Genomic DNA, 23,692 nt, shown 5'->3' on the forward strand with positions numbered 1-23,692 from the left:
CAAGACTATCCTTAAATGTTTTTCATGATTACTCTCACTTGCAGAGTATATCAAAATGTCATCTATGAACACTATTACAAACTTGTCCAGGTATGGTCTAAACGTTCGGTTCATTAAATCCATAAATGCAGTAGGTGCATTGGTCAATCCAAACGGCATCACTAGATATTCGTAATGACCATACCGTGACCGAAATGCAGTCTTGGGTACATCTTCTGGTTTGATCTTCATTTGATAGTACCCAGACCGAAGATCTATCTTAGAAAATACTCTAGCTCCTTGGAGTTGGTCAAACAACTCTTCAATCCTAGGCAAAGGGTACTTATTCTTTATGGTTACCTTGTTTAACTGTCGGTAGTCAGTACACATACGTAAGGTACCATCTTTCTTTTTCACGAACAATATCGGAGCTCCCCAGGGAGACACACTTGGTCTGATAAATCCTTTGTCGGTCAAGTCCTATAATTTCTCCTTCAATTCCCTCATCTCAGTTGGGGCCATCTTGTACGGAGGTATGGATATTGGTTGTGTACCTGGTATAAGATCTATCGAAAATTCAATTTCTCTTTGGGGAGGTAATCCTGGTAATTCCTCGGGAAATACCTCAGGATACTCATTCACGACCCTCACTGATTCCAACTCGAGATTTTTCTTTCCTGATTCAGGTTTGGCTGATTGCAACGTGTGCAAAGTCATGCCATTTTCTCTCTTAATCTTCCTACTTTGACCCTGGAACACAATCCATTCCCCGTTAAGCTTGGGTAAGCTCACAGTCTTACTCTTACAATCTATTTTAGCCTCATGTAGCGATAGGAAATCCATACCGATAATTATGTCGAAATCTTGAATGTCTAATACCACTAAACTTTCCGATCCCATACTAAAAATACACTCACAGCACCCTACCGCAGTTCTTAGAGTTGAACCCATGGGAGTGGCTATTACCATTTGATAACCCAATTCCCTAGGTTCTAACTTTAAACCTTCTAATGATGCATGCGACACGAATGAATGCGTAGCACCTGGATCAATTAAAGCATGAGCTGGAATATTCGAAAAGAACAGTGTACCTTCAATAACTGCAGGATCGGCCTCAGCGTCCTCACAAGTAAGATTGTACACTCGGCCTGGACGAACATTTTGTGCACTCCCACTTGGTGGTTCCATCTTCTGCCTTTTTGAGCAATCGCGCGAGATATGCCCTGGTTGACCACAATTGTAACACACCACCTTTCCCTGATTCCCAACCTGGGGCATTGCTTTGATCTTTGGGCAATTTCTCCCAATGTGACCTTCTTCGCCGCATCCATAGCACCGCAAGACACATCTCTTCCCAGGGTGTTTTCTCTTACATCGAGGACACTTCCCGTCATCCCTTGGTTGAGTCGTCGGACTACCTGGTTTACCGCTCTTACTTCCTTCCTCTGTCTTGATGATCTTGGCTCGTGTCAGATTTCTCTCAATGGTCAAAGCTCGGTGCAATGCTTCTTTGTAAGTCTCAATGTCCCATCCACTTAAAACTTGCTGGAGATGTTCTTGTAGTCCTGACACAAACTTTTGTGCCTTCTGACTCTCGTCAGTCTCGTACATGGGTACGTACTTAATCAGTTGAATGAACCGATTATCGTATTGACTCACAGACATCTCTCCCGTCTGCTTGAGCCTCATAAACTCCCAAATTCTTTCTTCCTTCCAACTCTTGGAAAAATACTTGGCGTTAAACTCCTCCTTGAATCCCGCCCAAGTATACATTGGTGCATCCTCATTCTCAGCTTCACGCTCCTGTTGAGACCTTATTAATGATCGTTCGGTAAACTGCCACCACCGACCTTCTTCTTCTTCCAGCGTGTAGGTTGCACACCTCACCTTCTCCTCTTCACTGCATTAGAGATGTTGAAGTAGTTTCTCGGTCTGCTCCAGCCAATACTCGGCTGAGCTAGGATCATCGCCCGTCCTTCCTTTGAACACAGGGGGTCTCAAATGTCGGTATCGCTCCAAAGCTGTGGTCGTGTGCCGCGTAGGCTCCTCTTGACTCACGTATGTTAGCATATTTTCTAAAAATCGCTCCATTCGCTCAAATCGGTCCTCACTGGAGCTCGATTCCCTGACGTATCTTCTGTTCCCTCCTAAGTGATTCCTGCGATCATCCTGATCTTCGAGATTATTTCTTTCTCTTCTTCCACTTACGTCATGAGCTGCGTCCCGTAGCCTTCGTGTATTCACCATCTGAAGTGAATCACGGAAATAAATTATACTCAAGACAAGATTGTTTCTATACAAAGGGGACAGTTTTATTTCTTTATAATATCCCACAAAACAGAACAACTTAGTACAACCGAAAAGGAGAATAGACATAACATCTTATTTTATTTTATATTATATTTACATATCGCTTCGTCCAACAATTATCTCTTCGGCCCTGCTCAGTAGTTCTTCGGCCTCCAGATCCATGACTCCTTGTGGTCCCCGTCACTGTCGGATGCTACCGGGGGTCCTTCGTCATCATCTTGGACTTCCTGAGATTCCTCATCTGATTCCTCATCAGAGCTAATATCTATGACCTCATTCGCGAGATTTGTAGCAATCTCTGCCTGTTCCTCCTCATCCATAGCGTCCCCGAGTAGATCCTGATGCTCGTTCCGCATTCTTGCGTAGAATTCACGTAGAGAGTCGCCTTCCCAGTCCTGCCACAACCATTGCGCAAAAGTCTTCCATTCCCCCTCCAGCTGGTCAATAAGAAATCCGATCTGAAACTCTGATAAATCTACCATCTGTCGGTAACTAGGGGGCACATCATCAATAATTTCCTCCATTGCAAGCAGAAACACATTCATGTCCTCATTTTGCGGGTTTCCTCGAGCTTCGATCCTATTTGCCCAATGTGACAGCAGTACTTGATCCACCATTTTCTACTAATAATACACAAAGATTTTCTTAGAGACCTCAAACAAGTGTTTCCTAATGTTTTCATATGACACCTAGAATCCATATCCCTGTTCTAAGTTAACAAACCCAACCGTGCTAAGTTCAATAACCTAGCCTAATCATCCTAGGGTTTTAACCTAGGGCTCTGATACCAATTGTAACACCCCGCCCTATACAGGCGTGTCACTATAAGGAAACTCCCGGGTTTTTTTTTTAAAAAAATCCGATACTCGCGGCGCCTGTGAGCACAATCTTCACATGCAGATGAAACACCCGTCGAAAAACTACAGCCGGCACCCGCGATGATCTTAAGGATAGTCTCCACATGCAGATAATAAACCCCGAGAGATCCAATCTTACTTGTTTAGTTAACAATAACAAATCTTAACCGAACGAGACAATATAAACATAGCGGAATACTTAATTAATCAAAGTGACGTGGCCTACCACGTGTTACACACCAAAATGTTCCCATGCCGTCATATGTATACAATATCAATACTAATTATTACAACATCGTCAAGTGATATATAACATCAATGCTTCCAAATTTATATATCAACAACAACTATCAAACAAACACCACTGGCTCATCTGTCATGTCCTCGACCTCGCTGTAGTCCCTGACTGGAACGTTGAATGTTCCAGGGGCATAACCCATGTTAGATGATAAACCATCTAAGTGAAGGTATGAAACAGTTATACAATGCATGAAAGACATACGAGCATGGCATACTATACGACAACATGCAAGACACGTCTAACTCGAGATATCACCTTGACATACTTAATCCCTCGAATATCCCACTGTGGCACACGTTCACCTGGTCCAACGTTAATCCCTCGGGTGCACCGTCGTGACACCCGTTCACTTGGTTTAACATTATTCCCTCGAGTGCCCTAGTGTGACACCCGTTCACCTGGATTAATTTTGTCCCAATCTCAAGTAGACCCCATACCCCATATGGACCCAACGATGCAATTAGACTTGACCCCACATGATATGAAAATTTACACGCCATGCACCAATATTTTAAAAATAAACAGTTAATGCAATGTAGTGAATATCGACACAACGAATGTAAGTAAATGCCTTGTAAAATAAGCTAAGTCTAGGAGCGTACAATTACTCACAAGAACTCACCAAAAGCACTTAAAAACATTTTCGAGTCAAGATAAGGCTAAAATCAAACCACTCACCTTAATTCAGAAAAGTCCGGATTTCGCCTCGAAAAATGTGCCACACCTCAAAAATTGTGTGATTCTTCTTCCAATGACCCAATTGATTCCTATTTCACCATTTAAGACCTTTGGAATCAATATTTCTATTTTTCCATAATTTCTCTATTTTTATTTATTTTTCAAACCTTTCTATCTTCGGAAATTCATTAAAAATACCTAACATCAATTTTCACAAAATATTTTTTCATGATAATTCTTAAAATAATTTTACCTAAATTCTGAAATTAAAAACAAAGAAAAAACATACCTCACGCGCCCTCACGCGCCACCCAGAGGTCTTGCGAGTGGCTGTCATGCGCTGCCTCACAGTCTTCTTCTCCGGTCGTCTTCTCCGATTCCGGCGACGTCCAACGCCCTAAATTCTTATAGGGGCTTGTAGATCTCTTCAAGGCGACCTCAATGGTGCCCTTGTTCATCGGAAAGAGTGGCCGGAGGTGGGTTTAAAACCCAATTGCAGGTCGCGGCGGCGGCTGTTCGATTTTTCCGGCCAAGCTTCCAAAACCCCTCCAAATCTATACCAAACGCTCCCAAAATTTCCAGAATCAATCCTTAGAACACTAAGAACAAAAGCCCCTTATCCTTGTGCCTCGATTCAAGCCCGAATGCCCTGAATTTCTCTCGATTTTTGAAGAAAACCCTCGGCCGAAAACCTCATTTTATACTCGATTTTTACCCGATTCCCCACCCTATCTTGCTCGTCCTTATCCCTTAAACCCAAATCTAGCCTCTAAACCAATCGAGAAACACCAAATCAAGCGCTAGATCCCTCGAAAAATTCGGCCAAATCGGAAATATTTTTGGCCATCATTTCCGGTCACTTCGCCGCCGTGCTCGGCCAATGGCCACCCCCTGAAGCTTCATCATCACCTGCAGATCACCCTAGCACCCTTAGGCGAGCTTCCCGACGCCTCCAGAGGCGGCTTCCGGCGGCCATGTGCCGTGGTCGCGTTCCCACTATGCAAGTTTTTCAAAATTGCATTTTCACCCCCCTTTTTTCTTCATTTGACATTTTGGCCCTTTTCTTTGAGTCCCTGATCTTTCTAAATATACCACAACGACCCTCAAGTTCTATATTTTCTATTTCCTTTAGAAATTTCTAAAAAATTCGTCGATTCGACCTCCCTCTGATATTTTGCAAAATCTGCACTTTTGCCCGAACTCTCCTAATTGCGTGCTTTTGACTTCAAACCTTTGAAAATCCCTGATTTTTATCAAATATCGTCTAACTGTGCCATTTCTCGTTAATTGGCTCATCTTAACTTAGTCATTCTTCTTTCGTTTCGAATATTGCACTTAGGCCCGAAACTTTGCTAAATATCATTTTGACCCATAACTTCAAAAATTCTCTTATTATTTAATACCGGGTATTACAAAGGGATAGACGAGTCCCATCTTGGCTATGCACCCATCTCCATAAGCATCACGATATACCCAACGATCGCCCACATGCAGTCTTTGTCTAGGCCCATCGAAACGATGTCAAAGCATACCGGTCTTCTTATGAGATGACCGTGACAACCTCACGTCCAAAAATTAGTTACACCCATCTCGTATGAGAATACCATCAATATATAACCAAAATGGATTCTCATGGCGAGTCATGTCCAGTGACACGTTCTCCAACATTGGTCACCTATGTACTTGTCTAAGCATCCACATGCCTATGGGTGTGAGACCCCCATTGCTATCACATAGCAAAAACATAGCACATACAAGTCTTACCGCAATTGTCAATGTCCATTCTTAACATTGCTACGACTTGGGACGTTTAATGATGTCTAGAAACTGTGATGCATCATCTCACATCTTTATAGATTATTCACAGTATACATCATATAGACTTCTATCTAGTTTTATTCGGTTATTACAATAATAACAAAAAACTAATGGAATGACTTCTTGTAAATTTGAACAATTCCTTTTCAAATAATAAACATGATTACAATTGTCAATGTACAACATGCCCAATCTGATTGGGTCTAGAGCACCTGCACTAACAATTTCAAGGTCTTGAAGTTTAAACGAAGTCGTGGTCTTCACAAACGACATCTCTATTTATCAAAAGAATTTTTAATATACCAATTCACCCCCCCTCTTGGTGTGTGCCATAGCACTTCTATTCTAACAACTATGTGTTGGACACATGAGTCTTTGGATATGGGAGACTGCTAACAGTTAGTAGGGCACGCTATTAAGTGTTAATGGGGCCTTGGTTCCATTAATGGTTAGTGGAAAGGCTCTTAAGAGTTAATAGCAAAGCTAAAGTGCAAAATGACAAAGCTAGAGCATGGCTGGTAAGAGTTAGTTGACCGATGCTCTTATGCGATCAATCGGTTGACTGCCTAAAGCGGTTGACTGAGTATGTCGTGTGATCCGACCGTTTCTGCCATTAATTCTCCACCTCTTGGTTGCATCAGAGCATTAAATGGTCTTATACTAATGATTTGAGCGAGCATGGGAGAGAGAGAGAGAGAGAGGCGTGGACGATAAGCAAAAGGAAGGAAATTGGATTTTGGAAGGTTTGACATGGCTGGTCGTGCATGAGCTGCTCCTCTCCATTTTCTTTTTCTCTTTCTTTTTCTTCTACTCTTGATATTAGCTTTTTATTCTTCTTCTATTGTTGCGACTAAAGCTCCCTCTTGCTCTGAGCTTGGCCAGTGCAAAATCCTCTTCATCTTCTCCCTCATAGATAGGCTGTTGGACAGCCACCATATAACCCAAAAAGGGGACCATGTATAGGTTTGGGCCACCTCCATCGAGAGGGTCCTAACACAACTTCGTTGGAGGGTTCCAAGGCGGCTCAGGTGTGGACCAACTAGGTCCTTCGCATTTGAGGAGGCGAGTTGGTCACCCGATTATTACGAGTTCGTAGGAGGTAGCTAGATAAAAAATGAACGGCCACCGTGTTGGATATCCGACACCAACATTCATCGAAAGGTATAACAATAAAATCTCCTATGGCATGGTCTTATTTGTAGATGCATATGGATGATTTATATCGAGTCTTGCAAATGGATGATTTATATCGAGTCTTGCAAGGTCACTTTCGGTCCGCTATTTTCTTTTTTATGCTTCCCCTAGGTCTGCTATTTTCTTTTTTATTCATTATAGATAAATAGCATTACTTTATTTAAATATTTTAAGTTTGGTTTTAAACAAGACGTGTCCACCATCAATTTCGGACATGAATGCAAATATCATCTTATTATGTTATTCTCACAAAGTAAACCTGTATGTAATCTTTCAGTCATAAACTAAGTTTAATAATCCAATATCAATATCACCATAACCTCACAAACAGCAGAATGGACCGAGGACCAGAATCAAATTTCCTCTCGCCAAGAGTATCAATATAAAGTCATTATTACAACAACAGCCAGCAACTACTACAACAATGGTGATGATGCAAGCCCATCCATGATTCTGCGGTCAATGTAACACAAGTGCAGATGAAACAGACAAATATATACCGACTTGATAGATGTAACACATGATATGTTTGCATCGGAACTACCTATGCGAAAAACCAATATATTTTACAGTGAATCATAATCACTTCCTTCCACCCACCATACTATGGCTGGAGGCTCCTGATAAGCTTGGCATTGTGCTGCTTGTCATCTTGAATCGCCCATCTCCATTGCCAAGAACATTAAGATCTTCAAACAACCTGTAGGAGGGAACAAATGGTTTAGATCCTGCAGCTGCAGGGGTGGTGGTTACCCTTGTCTCTTCCTTCGTAGGGAATGAGTTCAATGGCCTGCTAACTTGCACGGTTCTATAAGATGAGGGGGTGTTGGTTTGCGGGGTTGGAAAATTGTGGGGTAGTGGAGATAAATTGTTCTGGTTGCTATAGTAACCAGGTGTAGGTGCCCATGGAGGAGGAATGTAGCCTGACGAATATTGGGGATATTGGGGTCGTGTTTGGGACTGCATCTGGGGCTGGGGGTAGTGTTCCGATTGATATTGGGGCTGTGGTTGGGATTGTGATCGTTGTTGGGGGTAGAACTGAGACTGAGGTTGAGGATGTAACTGGGTTTGGGTTTGGGGTTGAGGTTGGGGCTGGGCCCAGGGGACAACATAACTGTTTAAGGGCAGTTGTGCATGGCCAACAGGATGAGGATGGGAAGAATAGGGATGCTCTTGTGTGGTGCCAGAAATAGATGCTTGATGAATGTTCTGCGAAGAATCTGCAGGAGTACTGTCAGGGGTTTGAAGAGAATCTGTAGCAGTTGACAATGTGATACTCAAAAGGTCTATAATGTCTTGCTCTTTTGTGGCCCTAATAGGTACAGGTGGGTCAACCAGAGTTAATGCATTGCTTGTGACGGGGGCTGTAGCAGCGGCTTGAATAGGTGGTGATACTGCATTGTCGTTTGCATTCCCCAAGGCATCATGATGACTATTACTGGTGGATGTGTCTTGAGAAATGGTTGTCGGTGGTTTGGAATGCCTGCATCCATAAACCATGAAACACATATCATGAACCAGAATACAACAATACATCCGCCATGCCAAATTGTGGGAAAAGGTAAAATATTCTTTTTACTTGAACAGAGAAGTGGTGAGAGTGGGACACCTTGCAATGCTCTACCAAGCAAAAATATGAGCTGACCACAATTAAAATTCAAGGCCTAAGGGATAGTAACTTCGCTCAAAAACATGTGGGCCTACAGCAACAGCTATTAGTACTAAATAATACGGTTCACAGCAGGGTTTATCTTAACCCAAGATGATTTTGGATAGGGTTACGAGAAGAAATATGTAACCTGACATGAGAAATATGCAAGTAGGGTTTAGCTTACCCTGTCAAAGGCTGCTAAAGTACTGCTAGTTATCATGATATGTTATTATAATTTGCATTACAACATTCTTTTTAAAATTTTATATAGAGTTTAGCTAACCACAACCATTCAACTAAATTAGGTCAGACAAGGTAGGGGAGTTTTGGCACAAAGGGGGACAGTTGAGGGGGTTCAAGCCATTGCAAGTTCAAGGTTAGTTATGAGTAGGGCTTTTCACATTATAAGTGGAGTAGAGTTCATTAAGAACCCACATCAAACATGTTCTATTGCTATCCCTAATACATCCATTCTTCTAGACTGCCATATTATAGAAACAAATGTCAAGATCCTCAGATCTTGCTGTGCATGTGTGATGTGCACTAATATTTCAATGCAACTTCTGCTAACAGACAGGAATACATGATTAACAATAAACAAGTATGAGACCAACCTTCGAGCTAACTGTGTAAAATCATCTTCCTCATCTTCCTCTTCCGCAATCTGGCCTCTCATTGAAGCAACTACAGGGGCCGAGGGGTTAGCAATAGGTGTTTGGATGGTTTCTTTAACTTCTCCAGGTTTCAAGCTTGATTGGGGTGCAGCCAGATTTTCGGCATTCAGATTTGTTACTTGGGTTGGTAAGGGGGAACCGGAAGCTATAGCATCATGCTTTGCAAGCACACTCTGCATGCTGTCATTTAGTTCAAGACCGTGACTGAGAAGTTCTTCATCCCTGGCACAGACAGCCACAATCACAAGCACAAACATGTAGGAAATCCATTACAAGTCAATGTGCTGACAGAAGAAAGCAAACAAACAAAGCAAAGGCTAAACTAACTAAAATGACAATCAGAACATACCCAGTCGTTGTCAACATCTGCATCAACCTCTTCTGGTTGGAACGGCACTGGCTGACAAGGTCAACTATTACTTCATCTTTCACAGACTACAAGGATGAAAGACATAAAGGGTGAGGTTTAAATGAGTAAGCTGAAGTGAACATAGTAGTACTAGAGGCAGTGCACGTACAGCTCGATCAGTTGGATTCACAGCTTGCAGCATGTCAGCCAAGAGATCCAGAACATTCCGCAAAGAATTTATGTTTGACAAACTACGAACAATGAAGATAATAAATCGCATTGGACATATAGCAGAGAACCTCAAGATGCAAGATTGAATGTGTGCAACCAAATTCAAATTCTCACCTTAAAGTTTCCATCTCAGCTGCCATGGCTTGATCAAGCCTAGTTGAAGAATTGCTTGGCATACCATAACCTGCCTGAGGATGTCTGAAAGTTGACTGGGCAACAGGTGGTGTAATTATTGGAGCTGCATCTAATGAGCGCTGGGGAAATACAACTCCAGAACGCTGTCACGTGAACAATATAACCATACAATAAAATTTAATTAATAATTACCATATACTTTCATATTCAACAACATATGCAATTTTCTGATTTGAGAAGGGTCCAAAAACTGCAGAACAGAGAGCTGACACATTATTGTCTTGGGCTGGACATGTAGTTCCAAAACAATAATGAATTACTCTTCAAATTTCGAACTGTAGTTTAGAAAGAATATACTTCTCATCAGAAATATCATAATATTCACTCTCCTTAGGCCAAATCAATATATGAGACACATTATCAGAGCCCACACTACTCATCATGGAATGCACATGACTTGTCAGTCCATTATGTTTTTGTCTTCGATCCAGCAAACTACTTGCATCTTGGCAATCATACCAAGCAAAGAAGTCAACTCCATGAAAACAATTAAGTGCCAGAATCAATAAAATGACCGCTATATTAAGTCCATGCTTACTCTCAGATCCTCATATGCCCAGTAATATTGGGGATATTTTCCTCCAAGGCCACCAAATGCTTCTTGCCAAAAATCCAGGAGTACCAAGATTTTATCCCTTACATGCATATCTGTCTACAAAGACCATTAAAAAACAAAAAAAGACTTTTAGAGGCATAACTTCTCAACAAGAAGCTAAGCAAACATCTCACTGAATGGTGTAAAAAGAAGGCCACATTTATGACAAACTATAATTGATTGAAAGTACTCAAAAGAAGACAACACAAAGAACTTAAACATGATTCACTAACATAACAATGCTTAAAAGAAGGTAAATGGTAAATACTATGCATTTTACTGAAATGACAAATATTGTAAATTACAGAATAGAAAAACTAGCATTAAGAAAGAAAGCAAGTGTTTCTTGCCAATAAAAGCAATAAAACAAAATAAAAAGGCTGTGGGAACACTATACGAAAATGTACTGGAACTGCCTATTACCCTCAAAATTTTCAGATTTGCATTCAAGTTTGGGTATACAACATGATCTGCCAAACAATTACAGCAAAGCAGCTTTAACCTTTAGCGGAAACTTAACCAATGTTTGGCTATAGTTAGTTTCATTTGGGACAAACACTATTATTCACAAGGATACAATTTTGGCCAATGGAAGACAGCAAAAGTGAAATCATTCTTTATCTAAATCTTTAAACACAATTTATGAAACTAAAAAGTAAATTGAACATGTTATATGCGAAGATTGCAGACCAAGAAAAAAATTGGTGGGAGACACTTAAAGTATGATATAAGTTATAAGATTCTTAGAAAATAAGGCCATAGATAGAAATTGATTAGTGAGCTAAAATTCATGTCGCTACCCTCACATAGTGGGATAAAAGGCTTGATATATTGTTGTTGCATTTTATATGCAAAAGTTGATGTAATTTTAACCATTTCAACTCCATTTGAACTGAACCCTATTGGAGAATTCAACCAATCACAAAAACAAGAGATTTATAAGAGCTGATCCAGGTATTACTCTCCACGACAACAAAATTCACCTAGAAGATAATTGTGGTCACTAAGATGACATTGGAAAGGAAAGTTACCTTTAAAACAAAACAAATAAAATCCCAAACAGTAAGGAGACAAAAGCACATGAGAATTCAGATCAGCAAGATATTTCCATATGATATAGCTACTTTTTTCTCCTTTTTCTTATTTTTTCCCCAGAGTAATGTTAAATGAAATAGTGCAGCTTTATCCTACTTGACAACTAGAACATCTTCAGCCTTTCTACTCCAGAACATTAGCCCTAACCTCCCTACTCTGGGATCCATTCAGTTTGTCCAAACCAAAGTATGCTTGAGTTTAAGAGAATTTAGAGAGCAAGTGGTAGCACCGATATTATATTTGCTAGATTAATCCAATAAACACTCAATAAGCTAGCATGCCCGAACAAAAAGTAACTAAGAGATTTGTTGATTCATTTGTTGAAACTTTTATACTCTTTCCGTAGAGGAAAACATCTAAGAAATGTATTGGAGAAGAAAAAATGAAGGGCAGGTTGTTCCACAGAAATAGCTGTGGAATAAATATTTCAAATATGAATACATCAAACATGAAATTCAAAGCCAGATCAAAAATAAAATCCACAAACAACTGCAGCGACCTTGTTTGGAATCCTTTAGCCTACCAATTTCATTGAATCCATCTTAATCACAAGTTATGAAACCTTGAGATGAGAACCATAAATTAACTAAAGATCCTGTACATGGAGCACATAAACAGTAACCACCAAATACTATCTTCCAGATTTTCTTTCCAAGCATAGTAATTCCACTATTTGCAAATGATTACATGCATAATAAACAGCTATGAAGAAAAGAACATCAGATGGGTGAGGTACATAATCAATTCCATAAATACAGTGTAACGGGTATTTATAATGGAAAACCTTCAAGCTACATACAGCTGATTTGAGCTTAGTAAACAATGTCTTGAATGTGTAAATTTTATTATTTAGAGAAACCAGACCATTTAAATGAAATATTAGAAGACATACGTGCATGAATTATAGGAGAGATTAGTGTATTGACATGCATTGAAGAATCACTTCCAGCTTTTAGTACACAAGCATACCAAAATAGCAGGTGAAATCAGATTGGCTTAACCAAATAAATAAAATAAAAGTAGGCAAAAAATCACATAAATCAACCAACTATTTCTTTTTAATAAGTACTGAATAATTATTAATTATGTAGTGGCACCAAAGAGAACAACAGAATGAATTCCAAAGAAAAGATAGATATGTGTGCAGTTAAACCTTCCAAAAGTGAATCAAAGAACACCAGACAGCTTGTATTTAGCTAATATCCTAAACAAATAGACAAGGGAACCTTACCTTCTTTTTCACAATTTTGACCATCTCCTGAAGAATGTTCCTCTCAGCAATTTGAAAATGAACATACTCACCGCAGTTATTTACCATTGCTTCGAGAAGCTACAAGTGTGTCAAATTGTAAATGGATTAGAAAGATAGGTCACAGCAAATCTTGACTAATTGTCTAGACATGACCTATAGTTGCTAAACGGGAAAAAAATGAATGTACCAATACAATTCAACAGGAAAGGGCTGCAAAAAAGGTACCGTCAAGGCAAGTAGTTGAACTTTAGGGTTCTTATGCTGCAGCCTTTTCTTCACAGCTTTAATGACATCTTTCGCATCCCTGAGTAATTTAACAAACAATCACTTGAAACCATGACAGAGATTATTCTAAGTAGCTGAGTTCAGTAATAGGTAACACAAATCAGAATTTATGGTAAAATTTAATCCTGTGCTCCATTGTATTTGATGTATTGCTATGTTCTAAGTTTAGAACTAAGACAATTCAAGTTAAAGAAAGTGAAAGGAATCAATGACTAATACGTTTTAATGACATCTTTTTCTGTTCTGTTTCTTTGTCATTATAAATCTAATATCCAACCACAGCATAAAAAGTTCGCACTCTCAGGACTCAACCACTCGATTACATCTTCTATCTATTTTATTTTTTTATTTTTTTGAGAGGGACTGGAAGAAAAGAAATTTAAAAACGCTTGCAGAATATAAGCCCTAATTGTTCCATAATCATCTCCAAACGGGGGGAACTTTTTAGCTTTCAAACAGCAACAGCAGAGGGGCTAAATACATATGCCTCCAATCTTCGTTTGTTGTCCTTGATTTGTTTTTAGCTATAAATCAAAGGAAAACTAAAAGATATAAAGAGTTGAATCAAAATTCATCCTTAGGAACTTCGAAGTTGAAAACTCCCCGCCGGAAGGGGGGTGGGGGTGTTTGTGTCATCAGCTGACTCCAAACAATTCAGAAACCAACCATCTAATTCCAACTACATAGCAGATATATACAAGCATATCCATAGGGGCAAAAATTGGAACAAGAACGAAACACGAACACCAATCTATCTCGAGAACTTTACCCAAAGGAAAAAGTCAACTTGAAAAAGAAAAATAAAAGTAAAGATAAAGAGAGTTAAAGAATATTATTAGGTACCAATGGTTAGAATTGATGGAATCACAAATATCCATGTTCATAGTCCAATCGGGGCCGATTAGAAGGTGGCTCGTCGCCTTCTCGACTCCAACGGTAGCCGAATAAGAAGAAGATGATGAAGATGAAGATGATGAAGATGATGATAACGACAACGATGGAATCATTTTCTCTGTTTCTTCCTCTGAAAAACTTTCGCTCAGGTTCTCACAGAAACGGAAAAGATGGTAATGGCGTCTTCTTGTTTGCAGAGCAGAAAAGTAAACGAGAAAGGGTTCCTAAAACATCATGATCACCTTTCCCTGCAAATATGCTTGGAATGACATTTTCCAAGAAAACCCCATAGACTCTTTCCTTCTATTCTTCCTTCTATTGTCCCTTTTGTCCTTTTTTTTTTTAATTTATATTTTCTTTTTGAGCATATTAATTATAAGAGTCCTTTGTAATAATCATATCATCCAATTTCCTTTTGTTGCGGAGATTGTTCTTTAAGTTTGGAAAACAACAATAATCGCCCATGTTATTTAAAAAATAGATTAAAAAATTATTTTATCCTATTTTCCCTTTCTCTCTCTTATTTTAATCACAGAAACTATGTTTTTAATTATAAATTTAATTATAAAAATATATTTCATCACCTTTAGATAAATATATATATAAATATATTTAAAAAATACAATTATGAAAAATATATTTTATAATTCAAAAACTAAAAATATAGATTCCAATTATAAGAAAAATATTACAATTATGGACAATGCATTGCTAATATATATATATATATATATTATTTTTATTTATTTAAAAATAAAAAACAACTTTAACACCATCATCATAGTTGATTCCCATTGCTCCTTTAGAGTTGCAGGTAACACCTCACTTTTTTAAGCAGGTTATAACTTTTAGAATTTTAATTTTTTTTTTAATTGCACTTTGATCCTAAAAATTTTCAAAATCTCTATTTTAGCCCCTTAACATAGCAATATTAAATAAAAAATACAAGGTTAAGGTAGGTAATTAAAATCTAGCACGAACATAGTTTGGATCGATCCTAAAATAAAGTATAAACTTCTAATATTTATACATCCGAGTAGACTTTAAATAACAATATAAATTCATTCAAGATACAATAAGATAAGAGAATTGTTATGGATTTTTTTCAGACCGCTTCTTATGGGCTGGGCTCGACCCAACGAGCCGACCCAATCTTTTGAAGTCCAATAGGTCAAGGTCGAGCTCATCAGAACAAGGTCACATGTCGCTGAGACCCAAACTTAGACCACGGAACCAAGCGAGTTCCCAACGATGCTTCCAGCTCACTAGCCTAACTATTCAGCTCGTATAGCAAGAAGACCATGAAACAACCAGAGAATAATCGTGTACTAGGCATTATTCTGGCTAGGCCGTCCGGGCCTGATCTTTCCCTATCCTCTCAGCCCATCTCCTGGCTTATGCTAGTCTCATTCTGGCCTTGTACCAGCCTACAGTAACATCATTGCAGCCCTTTCTGGGTATCCACGCACCAGCCTCATATACCATCCTCATTAATAGCAGATCTCATCCACATTAATGAGGGTCCCATCGATACCATGCCGCCGCCTAGGTACCTTCATCGACGCTGGAAACTCAATCTCATCACCTGCAAATGCACGACGCATGTAGAGAGAAAGACATTTACTCCTCTTATATGAGCCAACTCTCGAGAGAAAGAAGTATGTTTTTCCTCTGACCTACTAATACACAGTCTTCTCCTTACTCTCTTACTTACTTGAGCGTTGGAGTGCTTGTAGGTGCCGGCCGTTAGAACGCTAACTGAACCACGTCAAATTCCTTGGTGTGCCTTCTCTTCTTCATTTTCGTGTTCATTTCCTTAGTGCGGGCAAACGATTCATGATCAACCAATTCCCAACATCGACAAGAATAAATTTGAAAACATTAAATTATAAACATACAATTGACTCTGAAACTCTAAGGAATAAAATTTATTAGTGTTGTGTTCCCTAATGCTAGATTTGGATGACGTTTAGTGAGTTTATAATTAATACATGTATTGTATCTTCATATATATTCATAAAATGCAAGTTTATCATTATTCATTAATTCTCCAATTTGCTATATGAACGAGTCCCTAGATCTTTTGTTTAGGAATCCCATTCTCAAGATGTTGAGACTGTGTGACAGGATTCTCTAGTAACAGGAGTTCTAAACTGATTCATGATTCTTAGATTAATTGGATGAGGACTTTGATTAGTTGCAGGGGGTGGGCTTCAACCCACCTAATTTTTTTAAAAAGTAAATCTTAAACACTAAAAAATAATATTTTTTTATTACAAGCCCCCCCAACCCAGCTCCCCTCACCCTTCTTCTTTTCTTTCCCAGATTCTGTTAAAATTTTAGTTTTGCCTTTGACTGTTGCAGTTGAAAAAAGAAAATTCTATTGGTGAAGTTCATGATTAAAAAACTTTTTTGAAGCCCCCCAGATAAAAAATCCTAGGTCCACCCCTGATTAGTCGAGTTATAGATTAGCATTGTATTCACTACTGATTAGTGGTTAATTTTGTAAAAATTCTGTTATAATTACACCTTTCTTTTGATCTTAAAAATGGTTTAAATTAGATATTAATATATATTTTATGGTTATATGCAAGTTTAAATTGAAAAATGAATGAAATGAAGTTCTAAAGTAAAATTTAAAAATAATAATAATACATATACATCAATACATGCGTGCATGTAATATATATATATAATATAATCTAATATATATGTGCCATGTGTAATACATATATATATAATATATAATTTATTAATAACACTCAATTGCTTGTTTGTATGCATGAAGAATGTAGGTTTGGAGACTCAAATTGGATTGAAGAATGAAGAATTAAAACCCATAAAGAATTAAAGGCCATGAAGAATTAAGGCCCAACTTGAACAACTAATGAAAGATATCATTTGGAGAAGGGCCAACCATTATTTTTAATCCTAATGAAGATTAAAAAACCCAATTGTAGAAATTTATTATTTTTTTTATTTTTAAATATTTGTTTTGTGAGTGCTTTATTAGGTGTGTTTTTTAGCTAAAATCCATTTAACTATTAGGTGTGTATTATAGCTAAAATCCATTTAACTTTATGAGTGCTTTATTAGGTGTGTATTTTAGCTAAAATTCATTTAATATCAGGTGTGTATTATAGCTAAAGTCTATTTAACTTTAAGTGTGTGAGTGCCCATTAGATATAATTATGTTTAGTTGAATAATTGAAATTGTGTGGTTTATATTGCATCTTGTGGGCTATAAATAGCTCACTTGATTGCATTTATAAGTGTGATTATTATTCTTGAATCAAAATTTAGTTGTTTCCTTAGAATTTTCTCTTTGAGAATTGCTTTTGTTCTCTCTTATTTTCTCTATTGTTTTCTCTTGTGATCTTACTTACTTTCTTTATTCTTTTAAAATTTTATGTCATTTATTGTTACTTTATTATCCACCGCCGAAATGACCGATTAGTTTATGCATTTAAATTTCTATAATTTTAATTCTTGTCATTTAATTGTTCACCGACAAATGGCCGGTTAGTTTCTACTATTTTAATTCATGTTATTTAAATTCTTTTTTTTAAATTACGTCATTTAAATTCCTGTCAATTAACTTTCAAATGGAGATGAGTAGCTAAATCTAATCTTGAGTTAAGGTAAGGAAAGTGTCCAATGCCAATGATTCCCAAAGAAAGTTGCGCTTTAAATGAGTAACATTAATTTAAATTTCAGTCACTACAACAAATTTTGGTTTTCTCTACGAAATTTTTCATAGTTAAAAATCTAATTTTCGTAGCAAAAAACAATCAGCTACGAAATTTTATTCGTAACATAAATCGTAGCCAAAGCCTTATAGCTAATAGTATTTAGCTACGATTTACAATTTCATAGAGAATAATATACTTTTCTCTACAGTCCGATAAATGTAGAGAAAACATTAATTTTATACTACGACATATATCGTAGCTAATTATACCGATTTTCGTAGGTGATGATGCTGATTTTCATGGTTGATGATGTTAATTTTCGTAGGAAATAACATAGCTTTTACTACGAATGTCAGATTGTAGAGATAGCACTTATTTTTAACTACAACAAATCGTAGCTAATTGTACCAAATTTCGTAACAAATTGATTTTCATATACCAATTTTCATAATAAATTTTCGTAGCAAATTAATTTTCACATACCAATTTTCGTAGCAAATTGACATTCAATACCAATTTTCGTAGCAAATTAATTTTTTTCTACAATTTTCATAATTAATTCTATATACAACTAACAAACCATATCATTAAATTCAATTTCGTAGCCAAAAATAAAAAATAAAAAATAAAATCCCCTTTTTTGGGAATAATATTTTTCTCTAAACCTACACCAATCCTTACAATTAACATGAAATTTAAAATATAATACATAACTTCAAAATCATTCAATTAATCACATAAAATAAAATTAATGTCGACCACAATCTTCACCATGTTTTGAATATGGCTAGTACATAAAACCAATAGGTGTAATATTGATAGCAACATTAAATTCTAAAATGAAAAGTTAAAAATTGACACAACGAAAATGTATCTCGAAGTGTCTTTCTTGTTTTCTTCTTTTGCTGCTTACGCTTTCTTCCTCTACTACTTGTGCACGACAAGAACCTGGAAAACAAAAGTCAACATAAATTAAAAGAAGAAATAAATAAAATACTTTTTGAACTCAACTCTTTGATAGAAAAAAAAAGGGTCATGCATACATACTGAGAGGATTACTCTAGTAATTCTAATAGAATTAAGATCCCAAAGCAGGAAACTTGAAAAATCCCAAAGTAGGAAACTTGAAAAATTTTAGTCTAGGATATTTGAAAGTTGTAGATCAGGAGTAAAAGCCAAAAATAACTTCATCTATGTTATTACTTGAACCAGCAGTTTAGGCTATGGAGAGTTTTAGCCTATGGAGAGTTTCAAGTTCAGTATGGTTAAGTAGCCTAAAAAGGGAGATAAAACAAAAAAGAAGAAGAAAGCGAAAACACAATCTATGTTTAGGAATTCCAAAAATGAATAACACCCTAAGTTTAGAAGTCCTAAACCTAGATTTCTTTTATATTACCTAAAGTTTTACAGAAATTTCGGCAAAGTCTCCCCTGTAAATTGGACTTAGCCAACCTGTAAAGGGATACCACATCCACATCACAACTAAAGACACCTAATCACACTCATCCAACATCTCAACAACCACCAAATAATTCAAGTTTCAATCCCCAACTCCACAACAATAAAAATATTAACCAACTAAGTAAATAACTTAGTCCAAATGGAAGATTTGGATCCAACCAAACCAAAACTAATTTATTCAAAATTTTAGGATTAAACAATTAAAAGAATGGGTAAATAAATGAATACAATACACCATCAAATCACTTTACATTATTTATCTTAACCAAGATTTCATGATTAAACATCTTTTGTGCTCCTCCTGTTTTACATTATTTATCTCAACTACCAATATTCACAACACCACTAATTCCAACATATACAATACACAATTAAAGAATTAACAATGTGAAGAAGAGGAAAAGGAATAAGATAGCATTCAAATCACTTACCATGAAAAATTATTCGATAGAGTCAAAATCAGATCCAAGTAACCTCTTAAAAAGGAGATCATGTTGCTCTAACTTTGCCGTGGTAGTGTTCAATTGTTCCTTCAATTGGTCCCGTTCTGTTTTAGATTGTCTAAGGGCCTCTTCCAATTCCAACATTTTTTGTGTATTTGAGTTTGTTGTTTTTGTTGGTTTTGGTCCATATCCGAGTCCCTTGATATATCCTGACTTTGTGCCAAGGACCATGTCACAAATTTCATATGGACTTAATGAAGTACCATCAGCAACTGATTGAGTAAGAAGTTCTTGCATTTCATTCTGCAAAAGTATAAGAATTAGAATACTGAAACCTCAAAACTTATGTAATCAATTATTGAAATTAGAATGTAAAATTGTTATCCAAAGAAGTAACTTACATAATTTGCTTCTGCTGCTGGATTTGTCCATCCTTTCCCTTCACTATAGTAAATGCGTTTATAAAATGTTATTCGATCACATTCCTCTCCATCAAGCTCGTTCAAACTCTACATTTTTCTATATCAATAAGAAAAAGTTTGTTGTATAAAGGATATATATTGAATAATAAAATTAATTCTTACAATTTCATTTCGAAGAGTGATAAAGGCTCGTGAACCTTGGTTGTGAGATGTAATTCTTTTTTTCCTATTCTCCTTATTCTTCGCACATCTTTCCTGTAACAAAATCATATGAAATACCAAAAGGAAAGTGGAGAATTTGAGTTTGAACATTAAGGCGATACACACCTGAACCTTGGGGCTTGGCCAATATGCACAAAGATCATCCTAATTCTCTTGGGTAAGCCTAGCGGGTTTGTTTTGTTTTGCTTCTTCTAATGTCTTAAATTTTTGAAAATGCTTGTGAAGATGATATCTTTGATCCCTACTTCGATTCTTCAATATATCTTCCACTTTTTTTTCTTACATCTTCTTCTCCTATATCAATAATGTCCAACCTCATCTAGAAAAAAAAGTAAAATAATTTAAGTTATTACACATATAATTGAAATAACCTAAATTAAAATTAAAAAAAAAAAACAAAACAAAATGGTGATCGTTAAAGATAAAAAAATAATTGAGTACAAGTTTACTTACAACAAGCCGGTCATATGCAGAAGTCAAATGATCATGATTGTTTTTAAGATCCTTCCACTTTGTTGGCATGGGCAAAAAGTCTCAAGCTATAATACCAAGCTCACTTGATAGCTTTGCAGATTCAATTCTATCAACTGGTCATCCTTTATCCATGGAAATATGTATAGGCATTTTTTTCTTAATTATTTTGTTAATCTTTCTTAAGCCCTTGCCTTTTGTCAGATCTTAGCCTGTACTAGTTGCATTAGAAGTGGAACCTACAATAAACATCACTATTTAAGTAGATATAAAGCAAAATAAGTACCATATTATAACCACAACTTAATGTTTTAGAAATACTAGTATTGTCTGATGGAGTCAGTGGAGTGCTACCAGGTTGAGGACCATCTGTCATTGAAGTAAGGGACGGTCCACATGGCTCTTGAGGAGGTGAGTCATTTGAGGTATTAATAGGTTGAGGTGGCCCAGTTGAAGTCCTTGAAAGAGGTGGTCTATGTATCCCTTAAGGCATGTCACTAGATTTCTTAATCACTTTTTGCTTTCCAATGTTGAGTGGAATATTGAATGGAGATGATGACTTTGTAGTATGGGGTAGTTGTGATGCTTCATTTGGATTACCATTACAAGATGGGACAACTTGATTGCCAATGGGGCCAACTCTGGTAAGAACTGGATTAGACAACCTCTAAGAAAGGATAAATTTGGATGATTTATGTGATGTATCTTTAGCTAATGGAATGACTCTGTTTAGGCTCAGTGGAGGGATAAATGTCGCAGTTGACCTTGACGAATTTGACAATCTAGATATCCCTTGAGGTTTAGGGCTTGAAGATGTAACTTTACTAGAAGTAGACTTTTTGAACTTACCATGACATAATGCAGATGCCATGATTAACTAAACCTATAAAACCATAAGAATTACCTTTAGCATGAAATATTTATAGCAAAATCCTAAATGTTTACAAAATAACAAGTAAAATCCTAAATATTTAAGCTTATACTATTTTTCTGCTTCAACAAATTAACACATTCTGCCAATATTTTAAATCAATAAAAGTCTAAAGAGCCTTTAATATAAAAGGAAACTCCAAAGGTTTTAACAGAGTGAGTATGTTTACAAGTTAATCAAGTTAACTATCCATCTATCTACATATAAAAAGGTGATAAAACAGAAATTAAACCCGTGTAAGTTGCAATTTCTGGGTTGCCAAAGCCAATTGGTAGAAATTATCAAGCAATAGAAAGAAATCACATGTTGTCTCTTGCAACTAATAACAAAACTTGAGAAGTTGATCTTGTGGAGAAAACCTGACAAAAACATACAAAATAAAATAATTAATGAGAAACTAAAGTAAATAAAGAGTTCAATTAATGAGAAGCTCTCAATACACATTTATGTAATTCTCTAAAATAAATTACTATTGAAAAATCCATTACATTAAATTAGAAGAAAAGAAAATTTCATATAGAATATTAAACTAAAAGTACAAATCAAAGTTCAAGGTCACTATATTCATCAATAGGCTCCAACTCCTCATTGTCACTACAATTGCTGGCTGTGTCATCTTCATCATCATCATCCAAAATGAAAACATCATCTTCTTGCTCCATTTGCATGTTGCCTCCCAAGTTGTGGACACCACTAGCTTCTACTACACTTGGATTGACGTCATCTCTAAGCAATGGTGCCATTCCATGATCTTCAATTGAAATTACACCACCCCCTAATGATTCTCCATCTTCTCGCACCTCATCATTGGCATTATCTTCTTTAGCATCTATGTTTTTATTCTCAAGTATGTCATATACATGTCTGTGTCGAAATCGCTGCACAATTTTCCAATTTTCCCCTAACTTCATGTCATTGATGTAGAAAACTTGGTTCACTTGAGATGCTAGCACAAAAGGATCATGTTGATACCATTTTTTTGTGACATTGATGCTTGTTATGTTACCATCTTTCTGTATACATGACCTTTTATTACTAACATCAAACCAATCACACTTAAAAGAGGATGACATGTTTTTCTTTGATGTAATCTATTTGAATGATATCTTTGAGAACTCCATAGAAGCTAAGGACATCATCTCCATGGTTTCCTTCAACAACTACCCCACTGTTTTGACTTCTAAGGCGAGTATCACGCTCCTGAACGTGAAACCTAACCCCATTTATTATACAACCAGTATATTTCATAACAACTTGAGGTCCACATGCCAATGAATATAATGCCTCAATTGCTTCAGGTGCTTTAATGTTGTATAAGTGTGTTATCTGCAATAGAGAATAAATATTTAGTAGTAATAAATATTTAAATATTCAATACTCTTATGAATGTAGTCATAACAAAATAATTAATTAATTACCTGTTGTCTAAACCATGAAGGGAAATGTTCTTTTTGGCTTTTATCAAGATTTATTGCAATTTCTTGCTCAAGCTTCCTGTTGTGCATTCTAATTGCAAGACTTGTTAGTTTAGAGATAACATTAACCAAATTAAACACATACAATAGTTTACTTACTCAATATATGATTTTGCTTCCTCACAATTGTTCAACACATACCAATGAGCTAGATTGAGCTCTTTCTCAATTAGACCGCCATATATTTCTCCTCCAATTGGCCTAAATCTTTGTGAGA

General features: G+C 36.6%; 2 protein-coding genes across 2 annotated transcripts; both read right to left on the bottom strand.

The window, feature by feature from the left end:
- Nucleotides 1-459: 459 nt before the first annotated feature.
- LOC127788132 (uncharacterized) lies at nucleotides 460-1,752 on the bottom strand. Its single transcript, XM_052316243.1, has one exon. It carries the CDS (start codon nucleotides 1,750-1,752, stop codon nucleotides 460-462), a length of 1,293 nt encoding a protein of 430 aa, XP_052172203.1.
- Nucleotides 1,753-7,467: 5,715 nt separating this feature from the next.
- LOC127788986 (TOM1-like protein 6) lies at nucleotides 7,468-14,653 on the bottom strand. The gene is made up of 9 exons (XM_052317707.1): nucleotides 14,308-14,653; nucleotides 13,405-13,483; nucleotides 13,159-13,257; nucleotides 10,776-10,889; nucleotides 10,157-10,320; nucleotides 9,981-10,062; nucleotides 9,812-9,897; nucleotides 9,403-9,684; nucleotides 7,468-8,620 (listed from the first exon to the last, which is right to left on the bottom strand). Exons 1-9 carry the CDS (start codon nucleotides 14,469-14,471, stop codon nucleotides 7,720-7,722), a joined length of 1,971 nt encoding a protein of 656 aa, XP_052173667.1. The 5' UTR covers nucleotides 14,472-14,653; the 3' UTR covers nucleotides 7,468-7,719.
- Between the last annotated feature and the right edge of the window lie 9,039 nt (nucleotides 14,654-23,692).

Source organism: Diospyros lotus, chromosome 13 (assembly GCF_014633365.1).
Source record: "Diospyros lotus cultivar Yz01 chromosome 13, ASM1463336v1, whole genome shotgun sequence".
Taxonomy (NCBI): domain Eukaryota; kingdom Viridiplantae; phylum Streptophyta; class Magnoliopsida; order Ericales; family Ebenaceae; genus Diospyros; species Diospyros lotus.